The sequence below is a fragment of the Fundulus heteroclitus genome, chromosome 9, assembly GCF_011125445.2.
Source record: "Fundulus heteroclitus isolate FHET01 chromosome 9, MU-UCD_Fhet_4.1, whole genome shotgun sequence".
NCBI lineage: Eukaryota > Metazoa > Chordata > Actinopteri > Cyprinodontiformes > Fundulidae > Fundulus > Fundulus heteroclitus.
In genome coordinates this window covers 3,573,190-3,587,519 of record NC_046369.1, presented here as the reverse complement: position 1 = coordinate 3,587,519, position 14,330 = coordinate 3,573,190, and the positions used below count along the sequence as shown (strand labels likewise).

General features: G+C 38.4%; 1 protein-coding gene across 2 annotated transcripts in view; it reads left to right on the top strand.

The window, feature by feature from the left end:
* LOC105936917 (contactin-associated protein-like 4) overlaps positions 1-14,330 on the top strand; it is a 140,767-nt gene that overhangs the window by 96,496 nt on the left and 29,941 nt on the right. Inside the window, exons 11-16 of one of the 2 annotated variants that reach the window (XM_036140852.1) lie at positions 965-1,071; positions 5,277-5,396; positions 5,512-5,712; positions 7,338-7,500; positions 9,860-9,987; positions 10,615-10,785. In XM_036140852.1, coding sequence (XP_035996745.1) covers positions 965-1,071; positions 5,277-5,396; positions 5,512-5,712; positions 7,338-7,500; positions 9,860-9,987; positions 10,615-10,785 — 890 coding nt within the window. The remainder of the gene's footprint in view (positions 1-964; positions 1,072-5,276; positions 5,397-5,511; positions 5,713-7,337; positions 7,501-9,859; positions 9,988-10,614; positions 10,786-14,330) is intronic. The other variant, XM_036140853.1, reaches the window with a different exon arrangement.

Genomic DNA, 14,330 nt, shown 5'->3' with positions numbered 1-14,330 from the left:
TGGTATAACATTATAATTATTAGTCCATCTTCCTGATGTTGTTTATACAGTCATATTATCTAAAAAACAAACAAAACAAAAAAAACAAAAAAAAAAACTCTTACACAGAACAATGATTACAAGGGAGAATGAATATTTTTGAAAGGCACTGAATATTACTTACTTTAGTTAATGCTCAGCTCTGCTGAAGTCTCGGTTATTTTTAATTAGTTTTGCTAGATAATTAAGACAGAAACTCTTATCCCTTTGAAGGGAATCAGTGGCCAAACCATTTAAACCTTGAAGATCAAAATTTGCAACAATTTCAAAAGATTTCTAACCCACATTTTGTGTAATGACAAAAATTTGTCTTGCTCACAAATGTTGTCTAGATGTTACTACACTTCAGCTGTTGTACAAATTGTCAGTACATCTGAATCTGCAACCTACTGCGCCTGTTAAGACTCCCAAGGTGCATGGAGAGGGTCTAAGATTGGATGAAGACTCCAGCAATGCTTGAAGTACCAGAAAAAAACTCAACTGTTTACTGTCAACTGAGTTTTTTGCCAGGATGGGGGGGGGGCAGAAAGAAAAATCATTTCAGAAAATCAACAAACATTATTATGAAACAAAAGACCATCTGTGCTACAAGATTTGTTATTTTTCAATTCTTTTTTGGACTATAGAGATTTTATGTAGAACAGCACCTTTGGATCACCTCGGCAGATGGACGGAAACGCGTGTTACATCTCGGAGAAAAAAAAAAAGCCCTCCTGTAAACCAGCTGGTACTCAGGTTGCACAAACCGTTAAGAATTCCTGTACGTTTCTCATAGCTGATTTTATTCAGGTCCCTGCTTCACACCTCTTCATCACAACAGATGTCCTGAAGACCTATGAACCTCCTTGAGAAACTTTGAGAGAACTTTTGACGGAGAATAAGCTAATCTTGTCATGGGCGCGCTTCTCTCTTCTCTGCCCTGCAGGTGTTCCCCGAGTCACTGCGAACACGGAGGAGGATGCACTCAGTCGTGGAGCACCTTCCACTGCAACTGCTCGAACACTGGCTACAGAGGAGCCACCTGCCACAGCTGTAAGCATCAACAATTCAGAACAAAGTCCTATGAGGTGACCGCTCAGTCGCCGAGCGGCACTTAACTTTACTATATTATACTAGGTTAAACCTAAAGATTTATCATTTGGTAACCTTTAAAAAAACATTCCCTCACAACTGTGCAAAATCTCCATCAAACCCAGAGACTAATTACCTTAACAGTCATGTTTTGGGACAATGAGAGGATGCCCAGAAAAGATGTATTTAGTAAACCTTTTGTTTTTTCACTTAACTGTATTAAAAGATTTTACTTGACAGAAACAAGGTTGATTAACCCCTCCGGGTTGGGGGTCAGTCTCTGCAACAAGTGAAGGAGTTTAACTATCTTTGTGTCTTGTTCACAAATGATGGTAGGATGGAACAATAGATGGACTGAGGGCTGCCTTTGCAGGAATGCGGGCGCTGCTCCGGTCTGCTGTGGTGAATAAAAGAACTGAACCAAAAAAAGCAAAGCTCTGGATTTACCCCTCCGTCCACGTTCTGACCCTGAGCTTTGGTCGTGAGGTATGGATCATGACCGAAAGAATGAGATCCCGGATACAAGCGGCCGGAAGGAGCTTGTTCCTGAGAGTAGCCGGGCTCAGCCTTAGAGAGAGGGTGAGGAGCTCTATTATCCGGTGGGAGCTCAAAATAGAGTTGCTGCTTCCCTGCATCACAAGGAGTAAGCTAAGGTGGTTTGGACTTCTGATCATGATGCCCCCTGGATGCCTCCCTTTGGGGGGTTTCCAGGGATATCTCACTGGGAGGAGACCCTGGGGAAGACCCAGAACACGCTAAAGCATGGGTGTCAAACATATGGCCCGCGGGCCGGATCCGGCCCGCCGAACAATTTAGTCCGGCCCTGTGGCTAAATGCATTATCATTATTAAAAAAAAAAAAAGTGTCCTTTCTGGCAATGTGGCAATGATAATTGTTGTCTTAATGCCAAAAAGAGCTCATCAGATTTGACTTTCACATGTGGAGCAGTACAGCTTTTCACATAGTGCTCCGCTTGATTTACGAATGTGAATAGTTTTATTATGATTCATGCGGGGAATATCTTAAATGATATGGACACTACAATGGGAAAGTAGGAGAGGAAAGGAAGAACAAGAAGAAAAAAAGAAAAGGTGAAAGAAAGAGGAGATAAAGGAAGAGAATGATATAAAAACAATTATTGAAAAGAAACATGTACTTCGTTTAATTGAAAATATGCAGTTCCTATATTGTCCACTAGGGGTGGACAATATAGCAGATTAGGTTTCAGGTGATTAGGCTTCAGGTGTGGAAAAATTTAAATCATTTCTTAATTTTTATCTGTTTGATGTATTTTGTCGTGCAGGACAGTGTTTTTAAGTTCCAAAAAATTTGAATAAATGTTTTTCAACATTGTATAATCACTGTTATCAGTTCTTATGCACAATGCACAAGTAAATGTTTAACTGAGTAAAAGTATTGTTGAAATTGCACATACTTTTCTTAAAAACGCTGAGGTTATTCATAATATATTGTGTAAAAGTGAAATTAATTTAATATAAAAATCAACAACAAGTCCACGTTTATTAGTTCTATTTAATCTTGCAATGAGTTAACTCGTGTGGCCCTCTTGAGATCAGATTAAGCTGTATGCGGCCCCTAAACCAAAATGAGTTTGACACCCCTGCGCTAAAGGGACTATACATCCTATCTGGCCTTGAAACGCCTTAGGGTCCCCTAGAAAAAGCTGGAGGATGTAGCTTTGGAGAGGGATGTCTGGATTTCCCTTGTTGACATGTTTCCTCCATGACCCGATCTCGGAAAAGAGGATGGATAAATGGATGGATGGATGGATGGATGGATGGATGGATGGATGGATGGATGGATGGATGGATTCCAAAGCTTTCCAAACAGATCTAATATTGGATGATGTGAATCAAAGCATCCTGACGTATGAAAATGTCCTAGTCAAAGTCCAGACCTAAATCCAATTTGGCAACATATGAAAACTTCTGTCCGTCTGATTTGACTGAGCATTTCTCCTAAGAAAAATGGGCCAAATATTTCCATCTCTAGGCGTGCAGAGCTGGAGGACATTCCCATTATACTGACTCGAGGTTTAATACAAAAGTATTTTTCACTCTTCAGATAATTTTTTTTTTGTTTTTTTGATTTCTTTTGAAAATAATGTGTCACTTTTTAGCCACATATGCACTGCTTTCTGTTGCTCTATTACATGTAATGCCTTTAAAAGACTATTACCAAAAGTTTGTAGGTTTAATGTAACAAAATGTGGAAAAGTAGAAATGCAAAATATTCCAAATGTTTTATTTTAGAAAATGAATACATGTTATTTCCATCAGAATCTCACTCTACATTAGTCCAAACATGGTGCATGTTAATTTGTGAATCTATTTTAATATCAAGAATTTATTAGAAAAATCTGTCTTGTTTTTTTACACAACGTAAAGAAGTAGTGTTATTATTCCAGCCGTGTTTTATTGAGCTTACCTTACTAAGACAGACGGTCCCTCAGTAGTCAATTTTCCGGTGAATTTCTTTTTATGCCATTGTTTAAAAACTTTAATTAGCTCTGTTCGTCCGGGAATAGACCAGACAGATCGGTGATACTTCATTATGCTTTGTAAATTAGAATCCCGTTTAATTTGAAAGTCGTAAAGATTTTTATTTATTTATTTTTTTGTTCTTTCTGTCACCCGCAGAAAACTTAGTTGTTGTGCTTTTTACTGTTATTTACTGTATTTATGATGAATTACTTTGGGTTCCAAGTAATATTCTTTTTTTTTTTTTTTTTTGCTTCATGCTAAAGAACAGTATTTAAATCGAGAGTTAAATAATGCAGTTCTGAATAGTCTTATTTACCAATGGATTTGTTGTTTTGGGATAAAGTAAAACATGTTGTGCATATAAAACGAGCTTTCGAAAAACTACTCATATTTACTAAAAGTGATACATTACCTGCAGGTCTTTGGAGACTTTTAGATAAGTTTGCCCTAAATTTCATATGCTCCTTCTTAGCAAAAATAGCATCCTTGGTAATACATAATGCAGAAATAAAATGTCACCTTTCCACTGGGGGATAGTGGAAGAGAGAACAAAGGGACGGCATCCTGCTGTAGATGAAAGCCACAATTTTCTCCCACTTCTCTCTTCAAAGAGCACCGTAAAGCACTGTGTCAATTCTCAGCTCTTAAATGCTTCTTCTTTTTCATCATGGTTAATATTTTTAACCTAAGTAGCAAAGACTTTCAAGTGCTAAAAATATCTCTGAACGCTTCTTTCAATTGAAAGAACAGGAACAATATTTCTTTAATATCTTTAGTTACACTTTTGTACTTTGGATGGTGCTGAAGGCCTGACTAGCCAGTGAGAGACGGATTACCAAGATCAAAGCATGGCGGAACCAGGACATGATTAAGATCTGATGGAAAAAAGACACATGTTTGCACTGTACCTGCAAAATAAAATTAAAACACAGACACACAATGTATAGAATAGAAATAGGAATAGCAGTTATTGTCCCACAGAGGTGAGAATTCAGGTGTATTTGCAGCACAGTGATAGACAAATGGAAACATGCAGATTCACACATTGGAAAAATTAACAAAAGTAGGGAATAAAAGACTGTACAGTAAGGGCAAATTACGTCACAAGAAAATAATATTTTATTGTTGTTAAAGATAGCATACTCAGATTGTAAAGAAATGTGCAGCTGAGCAGGATGAGTAAAAAAAAATGTAAGAAATTTTGAATTAAGTAAAAAAATGTACGAACTGGGTTTGTATGCACAGCAAGGGTAGCAAAGGTATGGTACTATTTTTAAAAACTTTGTTTAGTGCCAGAGCACCAGCTAGTTTGAATCAACTCTTGCAGTTTCACGAAGAAGAATGGTTAAATATCAATGCCAACAGAATGAGTGACGGAGCTTTATGTTCATGTTTTATCCTTTATTTATAATTTTGACCCAAAGATTAAATTTGTAATTTGTAATTTGTAATTAAACTCAAATTGTACATCTGATTCCTGTTTGTAAACGTCTGTGGAGGTGTATTTGCTATCGATCCAGCTCTAAAGAAATATCTATTAAATCATCAAAACTCAGCGTATGAGCGTATGTAAACTTCTGACCTCGACAGAACAGTTTCTGATTATTAAACGTTTGGACTCTGTGGTTCACATCCTCTTATGTTTTTCTTTTCTTCCCACAGCAAAATACGAACAGTCATGTGAAATCTACAAACACAAAGGCGACACATCAGGGCCCTTTCACATAGATGTGGACGGCAGTGGACCAATCAAACCCCAACTCGTTTATTGCAACATGACAGGTAATAAAAAAAATAAAAAATAACGACTTTCTATTCATTTCATGCAAACATTTGACCTCTGCCAGTCTGACGCTTGTTGCTCTTCTCTTTTCAACCTTGCGGCCGTCTCCACCAGAGGACCAGACATGGATTGTCATGCAACATGATAACACAGAGCTAACCACGGTCCAGGCCTCCCCTGACTCAAACCAACACTTTGCCAACTTTCACTACCCGTCCGAAGAGGCGCAGCTATCAGCCATCATCGGTCAGTCAGAGCACTGTGAGCAGGAGCTCTCCTTCCACTGCAAGAGGTCCCGCCTGTTCAACACCCTGGGTAAGCTCTGGCAAGGGGGGAGAGAAAAAAAACGTTGGTATTTAATATTTAACTGAAGTTACTGAGGGATCTTTGAAAAAAGTACTTGTGTTATTAAGCTTTTTTTTTTTTAGTCGGTGTGTTAGGAGAGGAAATGCCATTAAGATGTCTGGAGGCAACTTCTTTGCAAAGTAAGCTTTTCTGCGCCTTATCTGAAACAAGGGCAGAGCGGTGTGAACTGCTGATTTAGTCTGTTAGGTTACTATTTAAAACATTAATTAAATTTCACTTGTGCATTATCTCCACCACTTTACTGCACCTAATTGTTTAGGAAATCATCAGATTTTGTTCTTTCATTAGACGAGGACCTAAATGCACAGCTCAAGGGTGTTGGAAGGAATTCAGAAGTAGCAAATCTTGTGAAGTTCTTTTGCGCTCAAAGAGCCTTCTTATCTGCATGTGCATGTGGGGGAGATGGCTCTTAGGAGCTCTGCCACTTATTCCCTGTCCAGTTTTATCTGGAGCAGAACAGGGACACTCGTTCAGGGCTGGAGCTCTGCCGTCTGGTGAAATCTCACAGCTTTGTGTGTGCTGTCCGACAAGGAACCGGACAGGCAGAAGCTGATTTGGATGATTATCTTGTTCATAACAGATAGATTAATGTAGCTAAATCTGTTAATTAGGGGAGAATTAAAAGATTAATGAATGAAAATTTGATGTTGGAGACTGTTTGCGTAAACTGCCACTCCTTACGGTCAAATGACCAATTTGCTGTTTTCACACAGCAGCGGCTCTACGTTGACGCCGACAAGATGTCTTCATAAATGTCTTTGTTTTTGTTTTTTTGGTTGTTCATTAAGCCTTGCCTCAGTGTGTATGCATGTGCTTGTTTGTGTGTACATAATGCAAGCTGAGACGCTGAGGGACGACAGCCTCTTTGGAGAGACGTCCTTGTTGCAGCACAAATATGGAGCTTTGTTACTGTGATTCCAAAAAAAAAATAAAAAAACAAAACAACTGGACCTTTTTTCCGAAGTTTGAAGTCGTTTCGCTTCCCATCCAGCAAGCTGTCTCACTTCAAAAAGTCTGGAGTAACGTGTAGTTGCAAGCTTTATAGTACTGCCCAACAAAGACCTTGTAATGGCTTAGATAACATGCAAATTGAACCGAAACAGGTCCACCCCCCGTTTCAATTTGCATGTTATCTAAGCCATTACAAGGTCTTTGTTGGGCAGTACTATAAAGCTTGTTACTCCACATTACTCCAGACATTTTGAATTGAGAAAGCTTTCTGGATAGGGAAGCGAAACGTCCTCAAACTTCGGGAAAAAAAAGTCCAGTTGTTTTGTTTTTTAACTTTTTTTGGAATGACCATGACCTGGATGACTGAGAATCTTCACCAGCACATTGTTGCTGTGACTTCGCTCACATCCTGCTGACAGGGTTATTCTCAGCACTAGCATCAATATTCCCATGCTGCATTGTGCTTAAAAACTGAATCTTTTTGTCTAATGACGGTGCATCACTGCCGCCTCTTAGATGAATTTGTGTAGAAACCTTTATCTGTGTTTATTGATGAAGTTGAAAGGATTTCCCGATGCTTCTCTGCGTGTGAAACAACGTTGTGTGTTTTGTTTGTGTTGAAGACGGCGCTCCGCTCAGCTGGTGGGTAGGAGGCCCAGCCTCGGGCCAGATCCAGAACCACTGGGGTGGAGCTTCGCCTGGCAGCCGGCAGTGCGCGTGTAGCCTGCAGGACAACTGCCTCGACTCAAGTTTCTCCTGCAACTGTGATGCTGACTATGACCTATGGTAAAATACCGCACAATTGCGTCTCTTAAGGTTCTTTACATAGATTTTCTCGTAAAGTTGGATTTTTTTTTAAAAGATGAAACTATTTGGGCTAGCTTCGGTTTAATTGCATCTTCTGCCCAAATGTAACCTCATACAAATATATTTAGAAAAGTATTGCTCCAAGAACTGAACCCTGTGGAACTCTGACTGTGTTTTATCTGTGGGGGAAGACTCGTTGATTACATGCGCACTTATTGGTAATGTCAAATTGTTCTTTTGCACGTGGTCTAGATTCTGTATATATATATATATATATATATATATATATATATATATATATATATATATATATATATATATTGTCTGTACCATCAACACCAAGTAAAATTCCTTTTAAGTGCAAACCTACTTGGCAATAAACTTGATTCTGATTATGATTCTTTTTAAATTTGAAAACAGGCTGTAAGCGGGTTGTAGAAGGAGAGTTGGTGGGTTGCATTGAGCTGAACTGGTGTTGGCTCAGAGGTTTAAAGCAAGAACAAGTCTAAATATTATAAAGCTTTTCTTAAAAAGTTTTTGTCCCGAACCAAGAAGCGAAGAAAGATTTTAAAACCATGGTATATGTGAGGCAACACGCAGCAATTTAAAGAAATACATGGCTCTGCATAGCTTTGAGTCCTTTGGCCTAGCTCTTTGCTGATGAGAAATTTGAAGGTTGTTCTTGCACTTTTCTATAATGAATAGCCTAATGAAATATATACAGTTCTGCTATGGAAAATAATTTTCATTTTCCTTATGTATGAACTTTTTTTTTAGCTCTGAAGCTGTGTCTCCTTTACCATACTCTGTCTTCAATAAATCAAAGTAACAGAAATAAAAATACAGTATATAAAATAAACTGATTAACTTTCAATAAGATTAGGCAGTGCATTGACATGAAAAGAATTAAACATGAACAAAAAGGCCAAGACTGTCTAAATTATGCTGTTCCATCTTTTAACTTGGTGCGATTGAACTTTTATCTTTCTGGCTTGTGTATATTTGCTCATCACATTTAATTGTGCTAGCATTGAATTACTGTCACAATGTGAACCATTTTCTTGCTCTAGACAAATCAGAAGAATGCCAAAAAATAAACTTTTACAATAGGGCAAAGAGGCTAGATTTACAAGCTCTGTTAGTTTGGAGGTCACCAATGTTCCATATTTAGGTTTTGACTTTCTTTTTGCATTTTAAATAGATTATCATGGTTTGATAAGAACCTCTAAACTTTCAGCTCCACACGAATATGTAGAGTCAAAGTCCTGCTTCAAAGTGACTTTTGCCCTAGTCACATTTATTTCCCAAATTTCCTGAATTTAGCTCTGTCCATCTTCCCATCAGCTGTCCAACTTCCTTGTCCTGGTACAGAAAAACATGACGTTTCATGGTGCAGATGGTTAGTCTGTTAGGAGTGTCAGGTTTCTGCTTCATACAGCATTTTGTGCCTCGGACAAAAAGTTCAGTTTTGTTCTCATCTGACCAGAGAACCTTCTTTCACCCGCCTCCTGTCATCCATCTGAGCTGTGGATCTCCGTAGCTCCTCCAGAGTTTTCATCAGCCTCTCCTCTGGCCGTGTCATGGTAGCTTTGCTGTTGAGCCATTGATTCAATGATTGGTAACCTTCAATGATTAACTGAGGTTACGAAATTTGAACAAATTCAAAGGGAGTTGTTTTGTAAGACCCTGTAAGACACTGAAGTTTTCACCAGATTTATTTCAGACAACTGTCTTTTGCTTCTCGGATTCATTTCTGAATTTGAAGACTCTTCTATACCCGGAGCAAGCTGTGATAAATCTCAAGACATTTACGCATCCTTTCTCTTTCATTTCTTTTTACTCGGACTTTAGCTCTGGAGTTAGGACTGCCTTATATCCCAAAAGCAGTCCTGCATTCCCGATGGCCCGTCTTCCTTTCTCCAACAATCACACCACAGATTACCTCTCGCTGTCAAAATCTGCTACATTATGCTGCTGCCAAATTCTAATCAGATATAGCAACGCCGTGCGGCCCCGCATTGTTTATTTCCTGTGTTTCGCAGCGACAAAGCAACTGGCCTGGGCGTGCAAGTGAATCGCTCAAGCTAACACTGTGCAGAGAAAAGCTCCACAAAGCATGAGACATTGTTGTCAGCTCAAATTATAATTTTTTTTCTGTCAGTACATCCTCAAGTAAGCCTCTGAGAACAAATGGCTACAGACGAAGCAGGGTGTTTGCCTTCTAGACTTTCTTCCACTTTTTATAGTTTAGTTTGACTTGAGGTAGGCACAGTGTACCTTTTCTCTTTTCAGTCATCTGCTCAAAATTGCTACTCTTGATTTATTTTTTCCACCACAGGACGGATGACTCAGGACTTCTCACCCATAAGGAGACCCTCCCAGTCCGTTCGTTGGTGCTGGGTGACATCCACCGTCCAGGTTCAGAGGCCGCCTACAGGGTGGGACCTCTCCGCTGCTATGGAGACAGTAAGTCTAAGTCAGTATTTTGGTACTGGTATCAAATGTGAAAACATGCATGTGTCCATGTGACAATAGTACATGTACCCTGGTTGGTTTGATGGGATCTTTTTTAAAGAGCAGGTATAATCTGATGATGCAATCACCCAAATTATATACCACTCCCACTGCCCATGCTCCATCTCGCCATTTAACTTGTTAATTGGAATTTGCACAGCAGCAAATTACACCGGCTAATTACCAGACATCTAAAATATGACTCCCATATGCTATTTAATACTAACCATCAATAGAAAATGTAAAATAAATGAAACCAGGTGATATTTTTTACTTCTGACGACGGCCTATAATTTCACCATTAAGTTTAATGACTTAGTAAATAAATGCCCAAAGATAAATCAACATAAATGAGATAGCATAGCTGCTGTTGTGCCTTTTTCCTCACCTAATTAGCTGAGCAGTTGGTTCATTTGTTTACTACATGGTTTCCATTATACAGCCCTCATAATGAGTTTTTCTCTTTAATGAGCTTTGTTCCAATGTGATATATGCTACATGGGCCTAAAAAAAAAAGTTTTACAACTCTTTTCCTAGGTGGGGAAACAGAAAAAATTCAGCATTGTTTCTGTCTTGTAGAAAACTTCTGGAATGCAGCATTTTTTGACAAGGAGACGTCGTACCTTCACTTCCCTACCTTTAATGGAGAGCTGAATGCAGACATCTCTTTTCTGTTTAGAACAACGTCCTCCTCTGGGCTCTTTCTTGAAAATCTGGGCATCAAGGACTTCATACGAATAGAACTCAGCTGTAAGTGACAACTCAACAATGTCTCGCCTCCTTGCTATAAAAAGGGAATTCATGTCTTTTCCTCCGAATACAGTCTCCAACTGTGATAGTTATTCTTAAGCTCAACACTACAGAGGATTCACATGAAGGTGTTGTTTTATATTGAACTGCAGAGGAGGAAACGTTCTCTCTGCTTCTCACTTTTTTTTCTGAGTTAAAGTTCAACACACTAAGAACAAGATGAACAAAGAAAAACTTGAGCCAGCCTGGACAATTCAACAACAACGTCCTCTGTAAGATAAGCGTTTGCTGTTTTTCTTTCTTTCTGCTGCTGTTTCCTGAATTTTATCACTATAACCAGTCAGAAAAGCAACCATTGTTGTGTTAATGTCTTGTCTATATTTAAAAGGCTATGTATACGGCACTGTACACCATTACTGGGATTTTTAACAGCTATAAATGGTTACTCTGCAGACTTTGAACCCAAAAATGGCACATCTTGCTGACCACAAATTTAGAACATTCCCCAAAATATTTGGAGCAAGCGAAAAAACATTTTTGGCCTTCTTTATTTCAGGATTTAGTGAAAAGTAGCAGGCAATAATGTCATGCCCAAGGCCTCCGTGGCACATATCAATTGACGGAGCAGAGACCAAAGTTAGAGTTAAAGTGCAGAGCTCTGACTCTGGGGGATTGTTATTTTTTCCTGACAAAATGTTTTTATGACAAAGCATTTTTAAACACACATTGCACACTTAGCCTAATTCTCCCTTATTCAGGTCATGAGCCCTGGACTGGTGCCACAACTTGTTTTATTTTCATAGTTTCCTTCTTGTCAGCTTCTGTCGAACTGTCGTTTCTAGCCTGCAGCTGCTTTAGGTGTTTATAACCTTATTGAAACCTGCTTTATTTCTCTGATTAATTTGCAAATGTGGCAAATATTCATTTTGATTCCTGGTATTTATCTATTCTTCAGTCAATAAACCAATCATTCAGAATTTTATTTTGTTTATTTGATTAGTTATGGTTGCTAATAGTTGTATTAACTATATCATAGTTGCAATGATACCAGATCAGCTTTGCATGAAGCATTTTCCTATCTGTGGAGTCAAAATGACATGTAGTTGTTCTAGGTATACTCCTAAGGACTCTTAAGTTTGATGTTTTAGGTTTTAGTTATCTTGCAATTTAAGATGTTACAGAGAGCCATTAAAAGGAAAAGAGTCACATACGAGCCATTGAGGGCTCAATTTAGGAAAGTTACACAAAGTTGAAAATACCGAGAAAGTCAAATTGATGATTGTAGTGTCAAATGAAGAGCTCTCTTGTTTTTCCCATTTTTGAGATAATAATAAAACGATACGATAAATGCTCATCCCCAGTAGGTTAAGCTTGAGACCATTGTCTCAAGGCAAAAATTACGGGCACCAAAGAGAAGTTTGACAACTTTATTGATACAAGTGAATGAATGAAGGGTTCAGCCAGGTTCACAGGAGAAATCCAGGATGATGCCAGGAAGGAGAGGTAAGTTGTATGTATAAGAAATAAAATATGATACAGATTTGGTTAAAAAATTATGTAAGAGACAGTTATTTCCTAAGGGAAAAGGTGAGTATACCCACAGAGGCTGAGACTGGCAGGTAAAACTTGCAAATTCACACAACATACAAGCAAAAGTGCAGCTGAAGTGCAGAAAAATAGTGGTAAACTCTGCTCCTGCTGCTGGAAAACTATTCCTTGTTAAAGCTTGGCTCACATGTTATCATTGCCGTATGCTGTTGGCATTGTGACAGCTGGAGTTAAGATTTCTCTGAATTATTATTACTCATAACATGACTGGAGCCAGACAGCTGTTTCTAAATGAAGTTATGATTCCTGCTTGTGTGTGTTTTAACTTTCATTCCTGTCCTACAGCAGCCTGGGTTCTCAACCAGAACAGCAAAGTGACATTTTTTTCAGGTGTTTTTTTTTTATCTTATTTCTTCTTATATTGTTTTGCTATACTTCCCCAGGTGAGTGGGGGTATAGCCTGGCTTGCAAGATGCCAGCATCACGATACAGAGCGAGTATTCATTTAGCCTTCATCTAACCTCACCTCCTCATAGTTTAGATTTTTAGCTTACTGCCAAAAATAAATCTATATTTAGTACACAAAAATAAGTTAAATAAGTGAAGAAAAGGCCAGTTAAATGTCTGAGTAACTAGGTAAGAAAGTATAACTTAATTATTGTCCCAGTAGGGAAATTTGCCTCGCAACCAGGTGCAAAATGTAAAAACTGCAAACACAGATACGTACAGTCACTCAACAACACTGACAAAAACAGTACAGATCTGTATCTGTACTGTACGGCGCTCTTCAGCTGAGCTTCAACCCTCCTCCACTCCATCTCCTCCTTCAGGCTCTCAAGCTTCACCTGACTACTTCTCCCCTATGGCCTCCACCACTTTGGGGGGAAGACTTCACTAATCCTAATCCTAAAATGAACATCCAAGATCAGACATTTGCAGCTTTCACTTCTTCTGCCGGGGACTGAGCGCCAAAGAACTTTTCTAATTTATGTCAATAAATCTATCTAATATCTCTTTTTTGAGTCTCTCCAGAATGAAATAGCATGAGTAACAAAATAACTGCGTCTTTGCTGTGGGCTCTGTGTAGAGAATGTACAGTATTTCACCTTTTGTGGGACTCTTTAAAAATGTTTCTGTCAGATCAGGTTATTTAAAACCAATGATGTTGCTGGCCACTTTCACCATGCACTTCATCCTATTATGTCTCCTCCTGCTGCCAAACCAGGTCATCGCTTGTTAACCTTATAAGAATTTAAGAGCAGAAATATGATCCAAGATTGCATTGGAAGCTAAAGAAAAAAATCTAAAATGAAGACGTACACATTAGAACTTGGGCCATCTGTATGTTAAAAAAATTACCGTAAAACAAGTGTTAAGACTGGTCAAGGTAGCCAACAGATGATGGTGGAAGGGTAGAGAAATAGTGCTACATGCTGAAGAAGACAGCTTTTAAGTAGTCCTAGGATCTTGGCCAGGTACCCAGGTTGTCTATGTGGGACTTGCACTGCAACACAGATAAAACAACACACAATGCAGAACACCAGCAAATTAATCCATCTGCCTTCTCAAGCTGTGAGAATAGTACTTATGTGGTACCTATGCTCCAAAATAAAAATTAATACTTACATTTGTTTTAACAAAACGCTTATTTTAACCTCTTTTTAAGCACACATGCTTTTTTTCATTCCATCCACTGTGTTCCACTTCAGGGCAAACATTGTTCACGCAGAGGAAAATTATTTTTTAATGAAATTTCAGATCTAGCCACATCTTACCTTTTGTGAGTCTGAATTCAGTTTGGTTTATTTAGCATCTGATCTGAATAAATGCCATTTTAAAGTACTTTACAAGAAAAACACATCCAATTTACTGTTTATCCAGGTACTGTATATGGAATCCAATTTTTGCCCAAATTAACTTTTCCTTTACCCGGTTAGTTTCATGCTATCCAATATAGTCAGATTAATATCTGATTATTTAACAACACTGTTAAATAA